Source organism: Ursus arctos, unplaced genomic scaffold, assembly GCF_023065955.2.
Source record: "Ursus arctos isolate Adak ecotype North America unplaced genomic scaffold, UrsArc2.0 scaffold_1, whole genome shotgun sequence".
NCBI lineage: Eukaryota > Metazoa > Chordata > Mammalia > Carnivora > Ursidae > Ursus > Ursus arctos.
Window position 1 is genome coordinate 85,048,841 of NW_026622763.1, and position 23,860 is coordinate 85,072,700.

The following is a 23,860-nucleotide window of genomic DNA, read 5'->3' on the forward strand; positions in this document are numbered from 1 at the left end:
GAATGAAGGGGGGGGGGTAAACAGAAGGGGGAAGGAACCATGAGAGACTGTGGACTCTGGGAAACAAACTGAGGGATTCAGAAGGGAGGGGGGTGGGGGATTGGGATAGGCTGGTGATAGGTATTAAGGAGGGCACATACTGCATGGTGCGCTGGGTGTTATACGCAAATAATGAATCATGGAACATGGCATCAAAAACTGGGGATGTACTGTATGGCGACTAATATAACAAAATAAAAATTATTAAAAAAAAGAAAGAGTTAGTGAACTCTTGGAAGAAAGAAGAGTTCTCATGCTAAGGATAAACACATTTTCCAACTAAATTATGCTAAAAGTGTCCATGGGGAGAGGTTACTTGTTTAAACTGAAAATCTGTCATCCTGTCATGGGGAAGAAGAATAAGCAACTTAAGCACTTTTTGAAACTTTCTCTACAATAATGATAATAATCTTAAACAATATAATTCTTTTCACCAAACACTCTCCTAAAACACTTAAGCAAAGTAATTGACTATACTTTCCCTATAAAAATCACTCATGGGTGTGTTATCATGGTATTAGCCCCAAAATGCTAAAGCTACAAAATTTTCTAGAGGCCATTAAGCAGATAAATATAGATATTGATTCTTCCTATATATAATTGAAACCCTTAAGGTAATTGCAGCATCATTACTTATTTATTCAAATAAATTCCTTGATTTTCATCAGAATTACATGAAAAGTCACTATTTCAGTTTTCAAATTATATATTACAAACATCTGTTTATCTGCCAAAGAGAGGGAGTAGGGCAAGGAAGGGAGGACACATTTGTTGAACGTATGAGTCTCTTCTTGATTTTTTTCTAACTTATCTTTCTGGTTTTATCTCTTGTCACTTCACCTAATTAACTACACTTCCAGATAAGCTTTTTGATGCTAGATTCAAATATGCCAGGCATTTCACCATGCTGATACAAGGCAAATCTATATTACCTAAGGACATGTAACATGCAATGAATTCACTGTTCCCTAAACCTACTAAACCAAACTTGTATCAAAAGAATGAGCTCAAATCTTATCTCTCACATCTCTCTAAAATCCCTATATTTATTAAGCTTTCTGTTCTCTGAAGCAAAAACTACATTTTGTATTACTTTATCTTGGATTCTTTGAAGTATATTAACTTTCCCCATCTCATACAGGGTTAGCTAGCCAAATTAAGTCAGATTTGTGTCTTGTGTTACACAAAGATAACACCTGACTCCCCTGGTTACATATTTGATGTTGCCCAGACATGGGTTGATTTGTTGCTACAATGCAGCATTAAAAGACCACTGTTTAGATATCCCTTCAAGGAAGGACCTGCCTTAGCATCTGAGAATACTCCTGGCCGACTGCCTTCTGCCAACCCACATGTCAGAGATTTCCTCAGCTGCAGAAAGCCACTTCACTCAAGTCTACACACCAGGGCAACCTGCCTCTAACAACTTCTGGATTGCAAACTCAGGACAACTTTGGTAAGTCATTTTAGCTCCAGAGTTACGAATGGGGTCAGACAAGGAGGTGTCAAGCCTCAATTATAACCTGTTTTCTCTCTTCCCCACCATAGTTGCTGACCCCCAGGGCACTTCCTAAGAACATTTTGGGTACTAAATTCCATCTCAGAATATCCTTCTGGGAAATCCTACCTGTAACATAAACTATCTAAAAATAAACTAAGAAATAATTGGCTTTTAGCAAAATTTTGTAAAATTTCAGAAATAGCTATGACGTCAAATACAGGATGCCCACCAGTGTAGCTGAGAAATTTTTTTATTCACAAAATAGTTAATTATATTCTACTTTATACCAGGAACTAGTGTAGTGATCAAGATGGACATGAAATATTACATCGGAAATCTACTGTAGTTATAGAAATGGCTAAAACCATATACAAATGAAAATATGATAATTTAGGCAAAGCGTTTGTCACATTCTTGCATGAGTCAATTCCTCAAGGAAAGGTTTTCACATTTGCATAATCTCAAACTGACTGAAGTGAATGAAGGCAAAATCAATACAACCAAGACTGAAATAGTATACATATTCTGAAGGGTGTGGCAGTCATATAGCCTGCTTAAACATATCCAGTTTAGTAAGAATTTATTGCCAACCAAGTTGCAGTCTCTCATATTGCCTCTTTGAGGAGAATTTCCTTTTTCTTTATATGTACCTACAAAGTCATTTAAGTTATAGCCTGAGAAAATTCAGCTCATCATAAATTTGAAAATAAGAATGATTCAAACAAAATAGACTTCTTAAAAAATATAGTATCTTTTCTGGAATAAGTCTTCACAGAGTAAGGTAATGATCTGTCTTAAAAGTGTAGATAATAATTTGCCAAGAAAAGTCAACTAATCAAATAACTTGGAGAATCTGCTTAGTGAGAGACATTGCTGGCTACTGAAGAGTATTTGGTAAAATCATTTTAAAGTGTAAAAGATGAGAGGTGCCTGGGTGGCTGACTTGATTTTGGCTCAGGTCCTGATCTCAGGGTCCTGAGATGGAGTCCCTTGTCAGGCTCTGCACTAAGCAGGGAGTCTGCTTCTCTCCCTCTGCCTCTGCACACCACCCCACTCTCTCTCTCTAAAATAAAAATAAATAAGTAAAGTGTAAAAGATGAGATTCCTGATAAGTCTAGAATTCTAAAATAAGTAATTAAGGCTCAAAAAAACAGAGAGTAAAAATAAAAAGGTCACTAAATTGATAGAAATGTGAAGAGAATAACAATATTAAATGGAAATAGAAAGTTGTAATATGGTCTGATACATATCACAGTAACAGAGTACTTTGGAATCTCTGATCTAAAGAAAAAACAGAAGGTACCAATATAAAATATTAAGAATAAGAAAAGAGATAAAACTATAGGGGACAAATCAGAAACAAGATGAAAACTTCATAGTTTTTAGAAGGATTTGCAATAGTATTAGGAAAACATTATTGTTGTAATGTTCAGCACTACCATTGTTCAACATTTTTTAGAGGCTCCAGACAATGCTCTAGTATAGGAAAAAGAAATAAGGGATTTGAATATTAGGAAGAAAGAGATAAAATTAACATCAGTCATCAGTGGTATTTTTTTAACCAAGGAAATAAATAAAATATTGGAACTAACAAATTAGATATAATATAAATATGCAAAATTGTAAATGTTCATTAGTGCCAACAATACCCAATTCAAAATGTAAATAAGAGATAATTTCCAATTATAATAAAAACAAAACCAAAATACTTTAAAGTTACTCCAGCAAGAAAAGCACAATCATGTTTTAAGAAAATTATAAAACTGAACTATATTTGAATGAGATATACTTCTTATCTAAATAAGAAGTTTCAACATTGTAAGGGTTCAACTTCCCCAAAATGAAACTGCCATCTTTAATTCAATGTTAAATAAAGTATCACTTGGAAAAGAAGAAGAGATATTAATGCAACAATTAAAAATTTCATCAAAAAAGTAATATAAAAAAATGTAATGCTTTGAATAATAATGTCAGTATGCTTCCCATAACAAATATCAAAATGTACAATAAAGAAATAAAAGAAATGGTGTTTCAATTCATTTCTTGAAGTAGTTACCAACAGGTCAATGGTACACAAAGGAGGTTTCAAAATAAGATAAATATATTCTGGTAATTTAGTTATGAAGTATTTATAAAGCCATTAATGCCAATGGCCTGGATCTAAAACAAAACAAAACAAAACAAAAAAACGAAACAAAACAAAAAACAAAAACACCACAAAAACCTCTTTTAAGGAAGCTTCAACATAAATAGAAATATTTATATTTCCACTTTTCTCAAAGTTTCAAGTGGTCCCAAAATATAATCTGTAGAAGCTGCTAATAAATTTTTATGTTCTCTTTTCTAGCACTCTGCAACTCCTGGGAGCATCTTTCCTACCAGTAAAGAACTTTCTCTAGGTTCTAGTTTTGTGAATTTGGTCTTCTGATGATATTTTTTTCTTTTTCTTTCTTTTTCCTGTCTCTGAGATATCACCTCTTCTGAACATGCAGCACCTAGAGAATGTACCTTCCCCCTCACCCCACTCTTATTCACTTGAATACATTTAAAGAGATTCCAACTTTTTGGAACTAAATTCCCATATATTAATACATTATTGTCTATGATATATATGCTTAAGGGAATGGGGCACATCTAATCAGGCAAGAAAAAAAAGTCTCAAAGATTTGTATTAAATTCTTCACAGGAATCATATCTGGATTTAATTAAGATATTTATCATTTTTTACTTAAGTATTTTCTGTATTTTTATGAATACTTATTTATGTATAATCAAAGCATAATAAAACAAATGATTAATTTGTACAGAATCTATTAACATTCTCTTTCAATCCCTATATATACAACTATGTGGTAGATAATGTTTTCCTGTATTGAAACACAGCTGTCCAGTAATGTATCAAGTAAATGTTGATGGTTAAATCATTTTTGTATTATGACAAAATGTTAATTCAGGGAAAGATTATTATGGAGTATGGTATAATTCTCATTATCAAGGCAAACTGACTATATTATACAATATTTCAGAGAAATTTCACAATCCAAATTCATCTTTTATATATTCATTTTCAGAGCCATACTGAGTTAAAATCTAAATTATCAGAATGGTAAGGATACATTAAGTCATTACTTCACAAATAATCGTTTGAATTTTAACTATTTGAATATTCATGTGATAGTAAAGCTATCACTTAAAAACAATCAGTTGCTAAATGAATGTCATCAATGGATTTTATAATTTTAAGAAATTCCAACTTTTTAATATTAAGTGAAATTTATCCAAATAGAAAGTTTATGTCTTTTTATAGTGTTATTGTTTGATGAGATCTTATATTTTATTTCATTAATGTTAGATATTAATCAATAGGCTGTAAAAATAGGAAAAAGGATAATTCACTAAAGTGGCAGTTTTGCAACCCTGTGGGGAATAGGGTGAAACTTTAGCTCGAGCCATCTGTTGGTCTTGGCAGCCCCTAGTTTGTAGGCATAAGGTGCTAGTGCTGCTGAGACTCACTGTAGCCCTTTATATTATGAACACTGACCATCAAGAAAGACTAGAGAGGTCTCAACCATGCATCTCTCCATGTCCCCCTGCTGGCCCCCATCCCTTACAGTGGTTCTAAACTCCCTCATCCCAAAATTCTAGACAAGTCCTCTGCAACTAGATCATCGGCTTATGTCTTCCAAGGACCTTTCTGGAAGGTTTGCAAAGCATGGTCTAGAAAAGATTAAGCCTGGGAACAGGAAGAGCAGGGAAAGATTGGGCCAGAAATTTCTTTACAATTTGGTGTTGGGCTGAGAAATAGAGGAAAGCTGGAGATGCTTGGGTCACAGTGGATGGTGTCACCATTCATTAAACACAGGGAGACACACACACACAAGTCACATTTAGGAGTGAATAATAGATCACTTGGGGGCATGTTGAACTAAGGGCCTATGAATCCTCTATATTATTTTAATTAGGAAACACTTGGATATTTTAATCTAAGTTCTAGAAGAAAATTCTGGGCAAGCATTTGGGAAATCTATTTGATTTTTCATTTTAGCCTGAAATATTTTTACCATTTAAATACCCTCATTTATTTTTCTTGTATAGACTCTAAGTTAATTTTACCTATTTTTTTTATTTTTAAAATTACTCTAGTAAAATGAAAATTTGCACATATGTAGAAATACACCGTGTACCAGTAAAAGAGAAACTGGACATTATTTTCCTTCCAAGTTGGTGTTACCTGCTAGATACTACATTGTTCATATTCTCCAAGACTGAATTGAATTCCTGCTATCCAAAATTTTATGGTGGTAGATATAATAGATTCTATGGCCCAAATTTTATTACTTCTCCCAAAAGGTACTCAACAATATGAACATTATAACTTGGCAGAAGGAGACTTTTTTGAATCACGTTAGAGATTTGAATGCTGCCACTTACTAGCTATATGGAACCCTGGATCATTCATCTTGCCTCTCAGAACTCCAATCTCTTCATTGGAGAAAACCTATTGATGGATTGCTGTGAGATTAAACAAGGTGAGATACACGGAAACCCTGGTACTTGTCTTAAGTTGAAACACCAATGATTTAGAATAAATCTCTTGGGCAGTCTAAGTGCAGATATTAACCACTCAAATTTCCCTTAAGGTTATAACATGAGTTAGCAAAGACATTAGACTAGTGATTCTTGGCTGTGTATCTGAACTTCAGAGGGAATCCAAATCCCTAGATATTGAATAAAAATCATGGTTGACATGTATGTGCACTTTTTCTGAGCAAAGATTTCATAGCTTTCATCAGTTGTTTCAAAGGAATCTCTGAACTGAGAAAAAGAAAGGGGTGAGAACTCCTGCTTTAGGCTCATTTTATTTCTGCTTACAAAGAAAATATTATTTTTAAAAAAAGGTGACTAGCAATGCTAATTTCAATAATGTTTAGCCCTGTGTTAAGGAAATATTCTTTGAGCTACTGGACTTAAAAAGAATTTCTTGTTCTTTTTTTTTTTTTTTTTTCTAACTCTCCAGCTAGTAGATTTGATGTGATAACATTTAGATTTCTTCTACTAAGAGTCATGCAGTTGTTAAATGGCTTCTTTCACTTTGGTAATTTTTATAACTCTATAATCTCTGAAAACAACGAGCACCATAAATATTTCTGGAGATCTTACTGCCACCCTCTATCCTTAGAAAATTAAGATTGCTTCCTATAAAATTTCTCTTATACTTAAATCAAAGACTATAACTCTTAACTAAATATTTCCAATATTTAAACATTTTAATCTATGAAGAAAGTCAAAGAAGAACTTCACTTTTTAACTATAATCTAGGTGCTAGATGTTTTCTTGGATATTTCTCCCAAGAGTGACTATCTTAGATACTATCAATTCTCAATATAGATGCTTCTGGCCCTTCTTTTTACCATATGTGGATGACATGGCGGGGGGGCTGATTAGCTCAGTCAGTTAAGTGTCTGACTTCAGCTCAGGTCATAATCTCAGGGTCCTGGGATACAGCCCTGTGTCAGGCTTCCCACTCAGCAGGGAGTCTACTTGTCTCTCTCCCTCTCCTTCTGGCTCTCCTCCCATTCATGCTCTCTGTCTTTCTCTCAAATAAATAAAAATAAATAAATCAAAATAAATTTTAAAAAGTAAAAAAAAATGTAATGATGTTCTTTATGAGGGAAGCTTTCTCTAATAGGATGAAATTATTAAATGGATGGAAGTAAAGGGTATATATTCTTTACTTTTACTTTAATAAAACCTATTAAAAAAAGAAAACAAAGTTAGAAGGAGCTCTTCTAGGATTTTTAGATTTTTAAACTCCTTTCAGGGCTTCCATTTTATTATGGCAGATTAAGTACATATATTTTCTTTGCTCTTTCCCAAGATGCCACTAAAATAAGAGTGAAGATTTTAAAAAGATACAAATCCCCCAAACAAAGAGAATGGGAGAGGGGACAAAAACAACTGAACAAATGTCAACAAATTTCAGGGAAATGGATGTACCAAAAGTAAGAAAGTAAAATAACAAGGGTCTACAAAGGGGGATGCCGAAAATATGAAAGCAAATTCATTCATCAAATCCCAGAAAGGGTATAGACACTGGAGACATTTAGTACAACAGATGGTGAAGGTGAAAGATGGAGTTGAAATCAAGAATACTATTCAAAATTTGTATAAAGAACAATTAAATTCTCTGGTCTTCTCCTTAGCCAGAGTAGCAGGTTACGGCACTTCCCTATCCTAGCAAGAAATTAAAGTTTTTAAATGGAGAAGTGGAACCAAAAAAGCATTACATTTCAAGACACCAAGTACAACAGAGATTGGGGAAGAGGAGATTTACTTTGAAAAACAAACGAACAAGAAAAAACTGAACATAAATTATAAAAAATTCTCTTTTTTACTTGTTTTGGTTTTAAAGTCTACATAGTGCACAGAACTTATTGTAATCATTCCAAAAACATATAGACAGTTGTATAGTGGTAGATTCTCTCTGAAAAGGTAAATGGTCCCATAGTGGGTAACTCAAACAAATGGTCATAGCCCTGCTCTCAGTAAAGCTCATATCACCAGATGCTACAAACTGAATGTTTGTGTTCCCAATATTCTTATATTAACTCCCAATGCAAGATTAGGTATTAGGATGTGGGGCTTTTGGTAGATGATTATGTAATAAGGGTAGAGCTCTCATGAATGAATAAATTAGTGCCTTTACAAGAGACCTCAGAGAGCCCCCTCATCCTATCTGTCATGTGAGGACACAAGAAAAGAACCATCTGTGAACCAGGAAACAGGCTTTCATCAGACAAGGTGGTGCTGATGAGGGAGCAGAAGTCAAGCTGAGGGCAAAGCACAAACTAACACCCCACAAATCCCCCTCCCCCCCAACACATACTCCAGGTGGGATACATGTGACAGTCCTTAGGCACTCCTGGCTGCTGTAGAACAAAGGAAAAGGAAAAACAAATGGTTAACTGATAGAGATCAGAGTTATGCAGCACAGGAGTCTCCATCACTTTACAACTATCTTAATGATTTACAAGAAAAAAGCAATCTCCGGAAACCTATACACTTGGAAAATCTGAGACAAAAGATTTAGAAATTAGAGAACCAGTCTAGAAGGTCCAGAACTGACTAAACAGAATCCCAGAAGGAAGACAAGAACAAACCAGATAATATTATCAAAGATGCCACGAGAAAAAAATGTTCCCAAACTAACAGATCTAAGTTTCTAGATTCAAAGGGTCCTTCAAGAGCTCAGCACAATGAATGAAGAAAAAAACAAAAACAAAAACAAAAAACTAAGGTTTATCATTTGGAAATCTTAGGAATAGCAGAAAAAAAATAGTCAAATATTGAAAAGGGAAAAACAGGAATTAGGAATTACCTTTCCTTGGGTATTCTCTTTTAGTCCTAGGGTACCACACAGAGTTTCCCTATAACTTTTCGTTATAGTTAATAATTCTTTATATGAAATGCTAAAATGAAATACTAAACCAAGAAAGAGAAAGATACAGTATCAAGAAACTAAAGGATACAACCGAGTTGCAAAGCAAAGGGAGATTCTACATGATGAGGAAGAGAGGGCCCAGAATTACAGCTGGGCCTTAACCTAGACACTACCAGTCCACATTGAACACGAGAGTGAGTTCTTAAGGAAGGATTTCTCCCAGGTAAGAGAGAAAAGGAAAACTAACAAACAAACAAAAAAATGGGTAGATTTCATGAGGCATCTGGCCTTGTGGAAGAGAAGTTTGGGAAGAATTAGAGGTAGAGATATAGAATGCTTAGAAGAAAAAAATTCTTAGTGAAATAATTATCAGCAACACCTTTATAGTAATAATTTGAAAAAAAAACCCTAAATTATCAATATAATTTGAAATTATGACATATTTATTACATAGGGAATACAAATGAAAAAAGTGCAGGAAAGGATCTGAGAATGCTAAATATTTATTTCCTATATTAAATATCCAATAGATTTTATCTAAAATTGACACATCAAGAAATAGCAGTAGAAGTATGGTTTTAGAAGCGTGGAGGGAAATATCAGGGAACATAGCTAATAAAGTTATCTCTGAAAAGGACGACCCAAGGGAGTAGTCAGTAGTCAGTAGCATAAGAATACAAAGCTTATTTTTTCTTTCTTTCTTTTTTTTTAGTGTAAGCTGATAGTGCTATGTTCAATATAGATAGATAGATAGATGATAGATAGATAGATAGATAGATAGATAGATAGATAGATAGATGATAGATACTATATATTTCTATATAATACTTTGATTAAAAATTGGGGAAAATATTTTATTAAATTTTCACTAAAATTTCCCATTAAAAGAGAAAAGTGAATTACAAAAGAAAGGGGGAAAAAAGGAAAGCATAGAAATAAAATGAGGCTATGCAGTTTGAAATAAAAATTTCTCTGGTTTATCTGGCTGAACCAAAGTATTAACTGTTTTTAGCAGTCGCCTATCGGTTTGCCCTTCTACTTTCCTCTCTCCCTTTTATGAATCTTAGAGCTTATTCAGAGTATATGGTAAAACTGCTGGGCCATCAACAGCCCCTTTAACAATGGGACTCTACCTCTCATTTGATCCAGGGATAGGCATGTTCCCAAGATAGGCCAAAAAGAAGCTTTTTCCTAAACCGTGCTCTTCAGGCGAGGGGCTAGCAGGGCACTTCACACAAGCTGGGTAAAAGCTGAGATGAGAGATGTTTCTGTGGATGCTTACAGCCTTTAATGTCTTAGCCCCACTCGTTCCTGAAATACAGCAATTCCTGCTACTTGGGTTCCAACAGATCGCCATTATTGTTCAAGAGGGTTTACTGAATTTACTTTTTGGAGTGAACTATTACTGAATCTCGCATTCATAAATGAATTCTTTCTACTCTCTTAAACTATCCTTAGTTTATAACATTTTATGTTATGTTATGTTTCTCCTTGACAAACTACAGATGGAGACTTATAGGCGAATGCATAGGTCAATCGATGTTGCAATGGCAAATTAAAAATGCCAGTTATCAGGGATAAAATGAAAATACATTATTACTCTCCTTAAAGTGTTATATAGTAATCAACACCCTGAGAGAGAGAAACATGATTTAAGAGTTGGCTTATATTAGCATAGTGGTTTATGGGATTTCTCCAAATCTTAATTGAGGTTCTACCTGTGTGTGTGTGTGTGTGTGTGTGTGTGTGTGTGTGTGTACATATATATGTGCATATATACACACTTAATGGTGAAACTAATTTTGTTCTTACTTACAGGTGAATTTTACCTTGAGATTATGCCACTATACCCTATCAAACACTGCCATGTTCCTAAATTTAAGCACTTGAGAAGGAGAAATCCGAATGATAAATATCACTTTAGTAGTCCGCCAAGGCCCCTTGTCCCTGAATACTTTATGCTCTAATGCTAATTTGTAAGTCAAATAGTATAGTTGTATGCCAGTGTTCACATTCAGCCTTATGAACCTCATAGCACAAAGAGACCTTGTAATGTAATATCTCATCACCTAAAGGACAGTTAGATAATATAGGACCATGCTTCAAAAATGGCTTAGCTGGCAAATACATATTTTAAACAGACTGGTTGGTTGACTTAAATATTAGAACTGTCTTTCATCAAGTCTTGATTGGCTGATTGCTAACCTTGAACCAACAGTAGCTTCTTTGAAAAGCATTTCATTTAAGGCAATGAAAATAATATCTTATATTATTAATAGACTCCTAAAACCTTCATTTACTATCCACATAATAATAATCTGGCATATACACTACCCTTTAGAAACTGAAACATCACTGCATCTATTTGAACTGCTAATGGGAAAAGAGACATGCAGAAAAAAATCCTTAAATAATAGGAAGTCCTTAAATATAAGTTTTCATCTTATTATGAAAAGTTGGCATTAATTATGCAAGTCTGTGTGCCAAAATATACTTTGCTGGTCTTGGCTGCTTTATTACCACGATGAATGGAAGACAATGTATTCAATACACCTGGAACACAATTCACGGGTTTTACATAAATTGTTTCTTTTTTGTTTTTCTGATACTGCTTTAAGAAGTTCAAGCTAATCAAAGTCTAAATCTCAAAGGGAGAAAATAATTTATTGATTGAAAATGGGCCATGATGCATGAGGCTTGTAAAGAGAATTAAATTTACTGGAGAAACGTTCTGCACTTCATCTTCACTTACACTAGGAAATGGTGTGTTGTTCTGCCTACATAGCAAGAAAACTATGAAAGAATACCTGGAGATCGGGGTCTTTCCAGACTTCATAGTAATTTCAAATGGATCACATTAGGAAAATTGAAGAATTCTCACCCACTGCCCATCTCACGACAACATGTACCCTGCTGCAGTTCTAACTTACATGTTTAAATTGGGTATTTTTTGGTGCAAATGGTGGTGGTGAATTTCCACTGGACTAAGATAAAGCATTAAGTAAAGGGATGATAGTCTGTTAATAGCAATTCTGTTTACTTCAGAAGCAGTGGAAAGCCTTTATGCCTTAATAGGAGAGTCCTGTACTCATTTTCAATTAGAAAACTCTGCCAACACAATACACACACTGTTTATAAATATCTTAATATCCAGTGGTAAATAAGAATGTTATTTTCTTAACAGTTACAAATGTCTGTGTTGTACATAAATACAGATTTACTGTAACAAAAAAAATTACTAAAGAGATATAGAGATATTGTAAGAGAATACAACTTGATTGAGAAGAAACAAAAATGAGTGTTGTTTTAAAATGGCCATGTTTTTTTCTATAGGCAGTTACTTTCAATGACAATTAGATTATCAAGCAGAAGAGTTGATTTATCTTTAATGAATCTGTTGATATTATTCCATAGCTTTCAAAAATATAAAGATTAATTGAAAATATTGTCATGGACATTATTTGAAAGTTAATTGGTGTAGAAGTGCAAAAAAAGAACTGAACCTTTTCAAAATATATTCATACATAAACCCAATAAAATAGGAGAGAATTTGTGGCATTCTTTTGGGTGGCGAGCATTTATAGGCAAATATTCTTAATAAATTAATCCCCACAACTAACAATCACATTAAAATGGGAACTAACAAGTTCTTGCTTTCAAGTAAAATAGAAATATAATATTTATAAAAAGTTTTAAAACAAACATATATGAAATCAGAAATTTCAGCGTTTAAATATGCACCTACATCTGAAAACTGTGTTAAACTTTAAATATCATACTTCGAGGGAGTTAGTGTTATGTAAGTTATAGGAAAATATTTGTATATTAATTTATCCTTTCCTGACTTAAAGCAGATTCCACACCAACAAACCCACAAACCCCACAACACATACAAGATAGTTAAAAAATGCAAATATATAAACACATGTATATATGGCATAAAATATATAAAAATAAACTATGAAATACATATGACAAAAATAAGGATAAAAATAAACTGAAACAAGGGTCAATTTATTTCTGAAATGCATGTATTTTAGAGGCTCCTGGGCGGCTCAGTCAGTTAAGCATCTGCCTTCAGCTCAGGTCATGATCCCAGGGTCCTGGGATAGAGCCCCATACCCAGCTCTGTGTTCAGCAGGGAGCCTGCTTCTCCCTCTCCTTCTGCTGCTTCCCCCCCACCCTGCTTGTGCTCTCTCTCTCTGTCAAATAAATAAATAAAATAAAATCTTTAAAATGCATGCATTTTAGATAAATGCAACCAAATACATTGGAAGACCAAATAACTGGTACTCCTGCATTGGTGAAAAATTTACTTAAATCCACCCACCATTAATGATAGTATTTTCTTCTACTAATCTCCTATCATACTTCCTCTGTTCCAACCTGATAAAAATTGTTTTATCAATTTAATGTTACAGACAAATCTCACTAAGTTTAAGTCTATGCCATCATAGTGATCTTTATAATCCCTAGAATACAAAGATGGCATGGGACTTTGCGCACAGTAGGCACTCCATAAAAGTCTATTAAAAAGCAAATGAAATAAGTATATCCATCCCTCCAAACTAAAAATAAATATTTGCTAAAATCTTACTACTCAGTAAGTGGGTATTATGGGAGTTACAAAGCATGAAGTAGCTATTAATCAAAAGATATCAATAACCTTATTGGGGATGCAAAAATAACACACAGGCTTTAGGTGTTATACCTTAGTACACACATCATAAATTTAGTAGAAAATTAGAGAAAATAGAGTAATGGAAGTTGAAATCCACTCCTTTTTAAGCCAACATTACATGAAAGAAACTAGAGAATATTGTATTGTGAAGCATCTCTCTGCAAAAGAATAAAATACTTTTTCATTAATGAGAACATAGTAACATGTTCATTAAGTGAATGAGCCATCCTCATTTTGAAATTAACTTATTTTTCATTTTAAAGGGACTTGGCTCATTACTCACAAAAGGGAAGTGTTTTTCTGGCTTTGTACTCAAGCCCCTTGTATTTGCAACCCTCCCAAAAAACTTATACGTGTTTCCTATGGTTAATTTACCACATGCTTGCTTAAGCAGACAATTTTTAATTTACTGGTCAGATTCACCTATTATTTGTATGCATTATATCAAACATATTCCTCATTCACTAAAACTTCTTTGTGAGGATGCAAGGAAATTACAGTGACTATGGCTGAGATGACATGGGCCCTCAGATCTTAATTATAAATTATCAAAAAAAAAGAAAAGAAAAGAAAAGAAAAGAAAAGAAAAAGAAAAAAGAACTGGCTCCCTTGGCTATTTTCTTACCAGGAAACAAATGAAAAAGGGAAATTTATCTCTGACCATAAATCCCAAATGTTTCATTTTCATTTTCCCCAAGTTAACTTTCTCACCTAGCTAAGCAGCCTTTCCTGCTATTATTAGCTCCTGGTCCAATATCAGCTGACCAGTATCCATCAAACGCCTTGCTTCCATGAGCTTAGGGACTCCCAAGGAACTCCACGTATGCAGACTTCTGCTCACAGCTTCTAATTATTTTCTAACAGATAATGGAACATTTAAGTTATGAGAGGTTAGATTAAATTTGTAAGTGGATCAAAACACTGGATAAAATTGCAATGGCTATGATCACTGTGGAAAACCATCAACTTTTTAGTTTTGAGATAAACAGCCCTCCCTGATTGCTTATTTTCGTGACAAACTGGTCTCGTAATTTCACTACCTCCGAGGTGCTCATTCTTATTTCTAATCACACTGTACGAACCTATACATAAATTATAAGCTATGAGAACTAAAAACACGACTTTGTAGGAGCTGCAGCAGCATTTAGAAATGTTCAAAACAATATCTTGATATTTTTATTTTTACTGGGAAAAAATTGAGCTGTTTATGTAGTATGTATAGAACAACTCATTGTTTTAATGGGCTTAATGAAATAGAGAGTCTATGGTAATCATTTTATGCAAAGTGGTAATGATGAGATTAAAATATATATATTTACAGTATAGGTAACACTTATAATTTATTTATGTTAATAATATAACTATAAAATATACTTATAGTATATAATAATATATAACATTAATATATATTAATATATATTCACTCCACTATGTAGATATACATATATGTGTGTGTGATGTTGAAAATATCACAGCACATTAAGCCTTCATTTCCTGAATCAAATCACTGGTATATGAATAACGGAAATCACCTTATGCCACATAATGTAAACCAGGATTTTATTCAGGTGGTCTCTTCCTCTAGCAGAAACAATATTTTGTATCCTTGAATCTGTAAACAGAGCATTAAGCATTAATCGAACCATCCATATCAAGGTTTGGTATGTCTGAAATTATTTGCTAATTTTTTGGAAATTCTATTTCCCAGTCTATGCCCTGTCGGCAAAAGCTTTCTACCTGAATTTTATGAACAAGCTTATTATAAACAGCTCTTCCTACTGGTGCAATCAAACCGAGTGAGGATTCTTCCTAAGCCATTTTAATTAGCAAATACCACTCAGATTGGTGTCAGAAACTGCACATGATCAGTGTAATTCTCTTCTAGCTCTCTGGTGGCACAGCAACACATCCTCTAATGATTTATAATATTCACCAAATTGTAGAGTTTACAAAGCTGGAAAATACCTATAATATGGAAAACTAATGCCTTTAACAGACTCCTAATTTTCATTCATCAAATTTAAATATTGGTACAGTAGACTATGTGCTCTTGAGAAATGTCCTCTCATGCACACAAATCCAAGAAATGCTTTGGAGAAACAGAAGCAGAAAACTTATTAAGTTACATGTTGAGGCTTACAGAGAGAAACCTGTTTCAGTTTTAGGTAGTCTCTTTTAGGTGCTTCAAGAGAAAAATTAAGCCTATGAGAATGTAAAACTTGTCAAGTATGTTGCCTATTTTCAAACATTTTAGTACTCCCTAAGACAATATACAAAGCTCAAGTTTTAGAATATCTACTAAATTCAGATAACTGATATAAGCAATGATTAATGACTTTAGTCAATTATTTTTATTATTTATTTTTCCCAAAATCTGTGATAAAATCAAACTTTTTCCCCCCTTTTTATACAGGATCCCACCCTTGCATCCTTACTCCTACTGGAATAGATGTAAATAGGCAAGAGACAAGGGTGGAGCTGGGGGGAACTCTAATAACAGATTGTTATTAGAGAAGCAGACACTATCCAAAACCACTACATAAAATTTCAGGAACTCAAGATTAAGAAGAAGCTAAAAATGAAACTTAGTCCTACCCGCCCATATATAATGGAAACATTTGCAGAGAAGCATTCAATAGATTCCCACTATGGGAGGTTACTGGCCTCCTGCATGCATCAAAAGTCTACAAAGGGTTTTCCTTTTTTTTTTTTTTTAAGATTTTATTTTTTTATTTGACAGAGAGAGAGAAAAAGAAGGAAAGAACATAAGCCGGGGAGGGGGGAGCAGGTGAGGGAGAAGCCGGCTCCTCACTGAGCAGGGAGCCTGGTGTGGGGCTCGACATGACCTGAGCCGAAGGCAGACACCTAACCGATGGAGCCACCCAGGTACCCCAGGGTTTTCCTTCTTAAAGGGCTTTCGGAGAGTACACTGAGTCCTACTTACAGAGTCAATATGGAAGGTCTATTTTTCAGAGATATGTTGTTACTCTGGATTCAAGACAGCTACTAAATTTGAGTTTGTAGAAATAAATCAGAGATGAGCATTATAAATATCTAAGGAAAATGATCCAAGTACAATATGTCAAATAAAGATAAGACTGTTGGAGGAAAATACCACAGAAACCAATTAGACTGAAATAAAGAAGGCTTAAAAGAGAAATATTAGTCTTCTAAAAAATAGGAGAAAAAATCCATTCAGGCAATTAACAAAGTATGTATTAGTTCCTAACTATGTGTTTGCATTGTGCTTTCCATTAAATATGCAGTGGTGGGGTCAACAGACAGTCCTTGTTGTCAAAGACCCTATAGCTTAGTGGTAGAGTGGGCTTCTACAATAATAATTAGCACAAATAAGTATATAATTATCTATCATGATAGATGCACAAAGGAAAAATTCTAAGGGCTGTTAGTAGTTTATAATTTGGATTAAGAGGTCAGGAAAGCAATCTTTGAGGAAGTATGCATAAGCTGAGAAAATAAGGATGACTGAGAGTTCATCAGGTATAATTGCCAGAAGGACACTCCAGGCGAAGGCATTGTCTTGCTTGGCTTGTAAGGAGTAGAAAGAAAGTCAGTGAAGAGAATGAAGACTGGGAAAGTAATGAGTGGCTCAGAAAGCAAGGATTTAGTATTTTGCTCTAGTGCAGCCACTGAGTTTTTATGCAGAGGAGTAACATAAATTCAAGACTTGTATTAAAAAGTAAGGAGATCAAACTGGAGGCTATTCTCATAACTCAAGCTGCAGAAGGCAATGGCTTGGATTAAGGGGGCAGCAGTGGAGTATAAACAGAAGAGGATGCTCTCCAAATGTGGTTTTGGCATAGAATCAAAGCATTTGCTCTTGAGTTGGTAGTGGGTAGTTTGAAGGATTGTGACATTCAAGAACAAATCCCAAATTTCTGATAGGGACAATAGGATGGATAGATATACCAATTATTTACATGGGTAAGATTGAATGCAGAAGAGAGTTAGAAGAAAAGGTGTAAAGGTACATTCTGAATGTGGTAAACTTGAGGTGCCCCTGAGATTTCAACTTGGAGATATTAAGGACAGAGATGAGGTCAGATTCATAAAATACACTTGAGATGAAATTTGGTAATCCAGTGAGAAAATTAAGGGAAAATATGCAGATTGAAAAAAAGGTCTAGACCATAGCACTGAGAAATTTCAGGATTTTCAGGATTGCTTAATGCCAGCGAGATTTTGAGAAGCAAGAAAGTTGAAGATTTTTGAAAGAATGTTATAGTAACACTGAGCCATGAATCCAAGTTGAGGAGGGATGTGAGGGAAGGGCAGCTGAGAGGTAGTGAGAGACTCTTCTATATAGGTGATACCTAAAAGGGTAAAATGTTCCTCAAGTATATACAATAAATAGGAAAGGAACCAGAGGGGCAGGATGATGTGGTTGGGGAATGGGGTGTTTGAAATAGTGATTTCAGATGTGATGCCATTTCTAATCAAGTTCTAAACAGTTAACAGGATGTAAACAAGCTTAATGGAATAAATTATAACAGAAATTATTTACTTTAGTTACTGGTAAATTTCTTTTTTCTTGTCTTGTCTTTTCTTTTCCTTCCCTTTCCTTTCTTTACGTTTTAGGAGAGTTTTGAAAGATTAACTTCTGTTTCTAATGGAGTTTACAGAATCTCTTTTTGAAGATATTGTTTGATTTTTAAAAACAAAGTAACTACCCAAAACTTTCCTTAATTATTTTAGCTATAGTTTCTCTTAAGGAGAAAAGAATGGCTTATAACTGACTTCTCAAGATCGTATCAGCGATATAGAATCCTTTGACATCTAAGTAATGGGCTTTTTTAAAAAGGAATTTTGCATTTCTTTTACCTCTGATTAATTGTATTCATGTATGCAAATGAGCAAAATCTGTAAGACCTAAAGATATCATTGGATTAAATTATATGAATTTTTAAAAATCCATTATTAGTATGATACAGGATCTAGCTAAGAGTTACTGTTAACTCTGTGAAGTTATTTTTATTTTTATAATGTGAAATTAATGTTATTGAACAAAATATTTTGTAAGTCTGCTATAATTTGAGAGAAATATTTTTATTTTTATAATGTGAAATTAATGTTATTGAACAAAATATTTTGTAAGTCTGCTATAATTTGAGAGAAATATTTTTATTTTTATAATGTGAAATTAATGTTATTGAACAAAATATTTTGTAAGTCTGCTATAATTTGAGAGAAAGTATAAACTCTACTAACAAATTCTATTTGTCTCACCCCACTAATATGATATCAATTAGAGCTGGAACAACTCTCATGAAGACATTAAATATAATAGGGACACCTGGGTGGCTCAGTCAGTTAAGTGTCTGACTCTTGGTTTATGTTCAGGTCATGATCTCATGGTCATGATTTCACGGTCATGAGATCGAGCCCCACATCAGGCTCTGTGCTGAGCTGACCATGGAGCCTGCTTAGGATTCTCTTTCCTCTCCCTCTACCCCTCTCTACCTGCTCATGTGCTGGCTCACTTTCTCCCTCTCGCTCACTCAAAAAAAAAAAAAAAAAGTACAATTAAAAAAAGGTCATTGAATACCATAAAGGCAATACAAAGAAGAGCAACATGTAAGCACAATTCACATGGACATTTCTTCTGAGAATAGTGAAATAATTGTGTAAGACAAATAAAATTTACCATTGTATAGGGAGAGGGCAATAAGTTCTTTTAATAAAAATATGACCATTTACACAGTAAGTCTGGGTGATTTGAAACATATTTCCTTGCAGCACCTTACCGGGAACTAGGTGGTTGGTTCGGCATGGGAAAGCTGACACTAAAGCCAAGAAACTGAAGCACTAAGCTGAACTATTATTAGTCAGTCACTGGAATTTAGGATAATTATGTCTTTTTAATCTCAAGATTTTTTTCAAGAATACAAATTAATAAAACATTTAAATACATATACACTTCCAAGGCATATAGAATAATTTCAACTGATAGTGGGCTTAAATATCAGAGAAAACAACAACAAAACAACAGTAGAAATTCAGACAAACTGAAGTCTGTCTGATTTGACCAGACCATTGTCCCCAATTCCAGGAATCTTGCTCAATAGCCTCATTTTTTAGGTATGTGTTCTATACCGTTTGATGGATGAAAACAAAACAAAACACAAAAGACAACAAGACAACAAAACGAAACAAAAACCCCGTGTTCTTCCAATGAAATGGTGCTATTTGAAACAAAAACTATTAAGTGTGTATAAATATAGATATTCTTCTTAAGAAGGTGGACTTTTAGGGTCATTTTCTTAATGTCACTCAATGTGATCTTCCTTCATGGGAATTAAGGACATACTGGCCATCCACTAGCTGTGTATTATTATTGTCATTATTGAATCCATTAGACATATTCAAATGAGTTGAGTAACTGCCTTGTGACCAAATTCTCCTTCTCTTGCTTTTAGCATGGGATTTTAATAGAACACAAATTTTTCCTTATTTATTTTTGCCTATGGTAAAAATTCTAAGAAAATACAAAAGTCAACTCCTGTGCCCCGGGATATCAATAGAAGAATTGGTGTAGTGAGTTATAAGTTGCTGCACTTTGTCATTTATTAAAATAACCAGTAGTACAGCTACATCTAATAAACTTAGTAGTATAGTTATTGAATCTAGAATATTCTACCCCGAGTATAAAGTTGCATGCTGGGGTAGGGTGGGGCAAAGAGATCTAATGTTTAATAAGAGTATGAAGTTTCTATCATCTTCAGAAGCTTTATTTTCTTTCTTTAAAATCATATAAAACATATGCATATAAACAAATATATACATACTCTAGTTTGCAAAAGAACAGGTAGCATGATTTCAGGAGATGTTATTTTAGTTTGAAAGTTAAACTTCGAATACTCTACCATTTGGAAGAACCCAAACAGAGATATGCCAGAGAGACTTGCCTTAATAACCTTGGGAATATTAGCAACTTCAACTTAATTATTAGGTCCAAATTACAAATAAATTTGCTTGCATGAAGCTTTTTATAGCAGTTTGATATGTTATGTAAGTACTTATAATGATCTACACACCTAGTAGATGAGCTAAAAACGTTCGTATGAAATGTAGGCAATTTTGCATTAAAATTACACCATTCTGTTTAAAATACTGAATTTATCATTAATTTTGCCAGTGCAACTGTATTTTAATTATTGTGATGCCATACTAATGTTTTGAAAGAAGTCATGGAAATAGTAGGAGGTGTTTCTGCCTGATATTTATTGAAATTGCCAATAGCAGTCCACCAATTTTTAATGACTTCTAGCATCTATCCACAAGGTACGAGAGGCTCAGTCAAAATATTTTCCCTAATATTTTTCTAACTTTTAGAAAGAACATACTGTTTGGAGTCTGTTGGTCACCTGATTTATCAACCATTTAGGAAAATGACCCTTTTCATGGCTCAATCAGAGCCTCATCTAAAATTCAGTAGAAATCTAAGACTTCAAGCTGCCATCCCCACTCCTGTTTCCATGGGAATAGACTTCAGATCAGAAAAAAAAAAAAAAAAAAAGAATGGATGGGGTTAGGAGCTTTCAAATAATCATTCAAAATCATGATGAAGCTTTTAGAGCTTCTTTCTTAGGTGATTATTTTGTAGCCTCTTAACCCCTTTTTGCCAGTCTGTTTCCATGGAAATATGACAAAAATGGCTGTCCAAGCCTCCAGCAGAGATTATTAGCATTCTTGTGAATTTCAGCATTGGCTGCAGTCTAGGCTGGGCAAGACCTTTTTTTTTTTTTTTTAATATCAGTTTTACATATTAACATACACTGTTTATATTCATTGTCCTCTTTCTTCATAATTTTCACTTTGAAAATTTCCTTCACAACTATACTCCTATAATCAAGATCAAATTGATTGTGAAATCACTGAAAAAGGCTTCAGTTTTACATTTTACTGTATAAGCCAGGGCAGGTAGCTGAGAGAGTGTCAGAACTTTTAGACACCTGCAGAAGGAAACACTATTTAGTTACAGGATTCAGTGTCTGTCAGGTGTTGGTAGATAGTAACAAGGGTGGTGTTCAAAATACTTAGCAACTGGGAAGGTGCAGCACCAACAGATCAGAGCAGCTGGTCTGTACCAGCTAATTATCAGCCCTATTATCTAATAACCAATACATTGTTGAACTAAAAGCAGCCCTATATAAGAGAGTAAGCATTATACCCAAATAAATTATCCAAAGTCAAAAACTGAGCTCCTATACCACTTATAAAAGAGCTTATAAGAGAAACTGGGTAGAAATATATAGCAATCCATCTTTAAAAATCAAAGTGCATATGCTTGCATCATTTTTCATATGAAGGTCATTTGAAAATCAAAATCATTCTTATTATTGAAGACATTATGCTAAACGAGAAAGAATATATTTATGGGTCTTTGATAGAACCTCTGGCAAGATATGTTGTGTTGAATGTGAAAAAATAACAGTGTACTACATAGTATTTTATCCGTCCAATCTTCTGAAATTTGCTGAACAGCTCAATCTACAATTTTTGCTAGGGGAAATCTTAAAGTTCTGATTGACCTTATAAAATATTTTTATTTTTCAGAACTCTCTTATTATTTTTCTATAGTTGGAGCTTTTTACCCATAAGCTTTGTCTTCTGAATTTGAACTGAAAAAAGTAAATTTCAATTGGTAATTATCTGACTTAGGTAAGTTCCTAATTTAAATTTAACACTAACTTACTATAGAAACCAATCTTGATTGATGTTTTCTGTTAAGTAGATCATAACAATAATAAAATACAGTAGCCCAATTAATTTTTCAGATCATCCTTCCTACTCCCAAATGCAATTTGCCTTTCTTTGCATAGTGGTTAAATATAAAGCCCTTGAGAGCAGGATTTGGTTTGCAGGCTTTTAGCCTTCAATTTGTTTGTGTAAATAAAGTTTACTGGAACACAGTCATACCCATTCTTGTGTTTTGTGTTTTTAAGTGTCTATGGCTGCTTACCTACTGAACTGATGGAGTTGAGTAGTTTCCGCAGAGACCACAAAGCACAAAAAGCCTATTTATTCTCTGGTCCTTTAAGTGAAAGTTTGCTGACCCCTGCTCAAGGCTTTAATTGTAGAGTATACCATTTCTGGAGAGGAAATTTTGTAAGTAGTGAAGTCTTTTTTTTTTTTTTTTAATTCTAAAAGCAATCTATTAATAATGGAAAAAATGTGACTGCCTGGTGTCTATACTTACATCCATGAACTCTACATTGGCTTTGGGACCAGTTGTTTCATTAAGAATCTTAATAGCCACAGGAATCTTTACTGTTTCTCCTTCAGGTACCCAAATACCCTTTGGGGGAAAAAAAAACACAGTAAATCTATATGAAGATATACAAATTTATACCAGAAACAAAATATGATTTAACCAATCTATTAATTTCTTTAAAAAATAATTTAGAGGTTCTATATTCTTTTATTCAATCAACAAACATTTATCTAACACCGGTTATATGTTACAAGTTACTTAGCAACTTTGTTGTCTGCTTTCATTATCTGAAGATGGATCATATATTTATTCTGCTTTTAAGGTGTTTACTATTATAAAGCATTGCTATTATAAAATTCAATTTGTATGTGTGAAAAGGGCTTTCAATAATGACAAAAATGAAATAAGATATAGTAATATTAGATTTGGATGATATATCAACTTCTTAAGACTTGGAGAACACTGTTCTAATTTTTGATCTTCAATTGTCTGATTTGTAATTTAGAAGATTGGGTTAAGTAATGTTGGAGGTTCTTTTCAGCTTTAATATTACCTAATTATTCTGCAACTAAATCAAATAAAAATACAAAAAAATATATTCTCATGTTCGTAAAGTTCGGATTGATTTAAGAATTTGTTTTCTAAGGTGATTATTTAAGAATTAGTTTTCAAAGGCAAGTACTAGGGAGTACTGAGCACATATTAATTTATTTTTATTATCAAATATTGTGTATGTGTGTGCCAAGGATTTTTATTATCTCTGACTATAAAATATCTATTTTGGTCATAGCCAGTTCTCGCTTCCTACAAAAATATAATTATAATATCTGAACAGGATCTACACGCTGGGAAAGTATAAACTAGGTAGAGCTTGAGTCAAGTACAACATTAAGGTAAATAACAGCATTTCTGAGTAGATGATTCAACCATTTAAATTAGGATAATAATTTTGATAAGACATGG

General features: G+C 33.5%; 1 protein-coding gene across 2 annotated transcripts in view; it reads right to left on the reverse strand.

Annotated features, from left to right (window-relative positions):
- Positions 1-23,860, reverse strand: part of ERBB4 (erb-b2 receptor tyrosine kinase 4) — a 1,084,887-nt gene that overhangs the window by 183,671 nt on the left and 877,356 nt on the right. For both annotated transcript variants that reach the window (XM_057304520.1, XM_057304522.1), the window contains exon 19: positions 22,883-22,981. In XM_057304520.1, the coding sequence (XP_057160503.1) occupies positions 22,883-22,981 (99 nt within the window). The remainder of the gene's footprint in view (positions 1-22,882; positions 22,982-23,860) is intronic.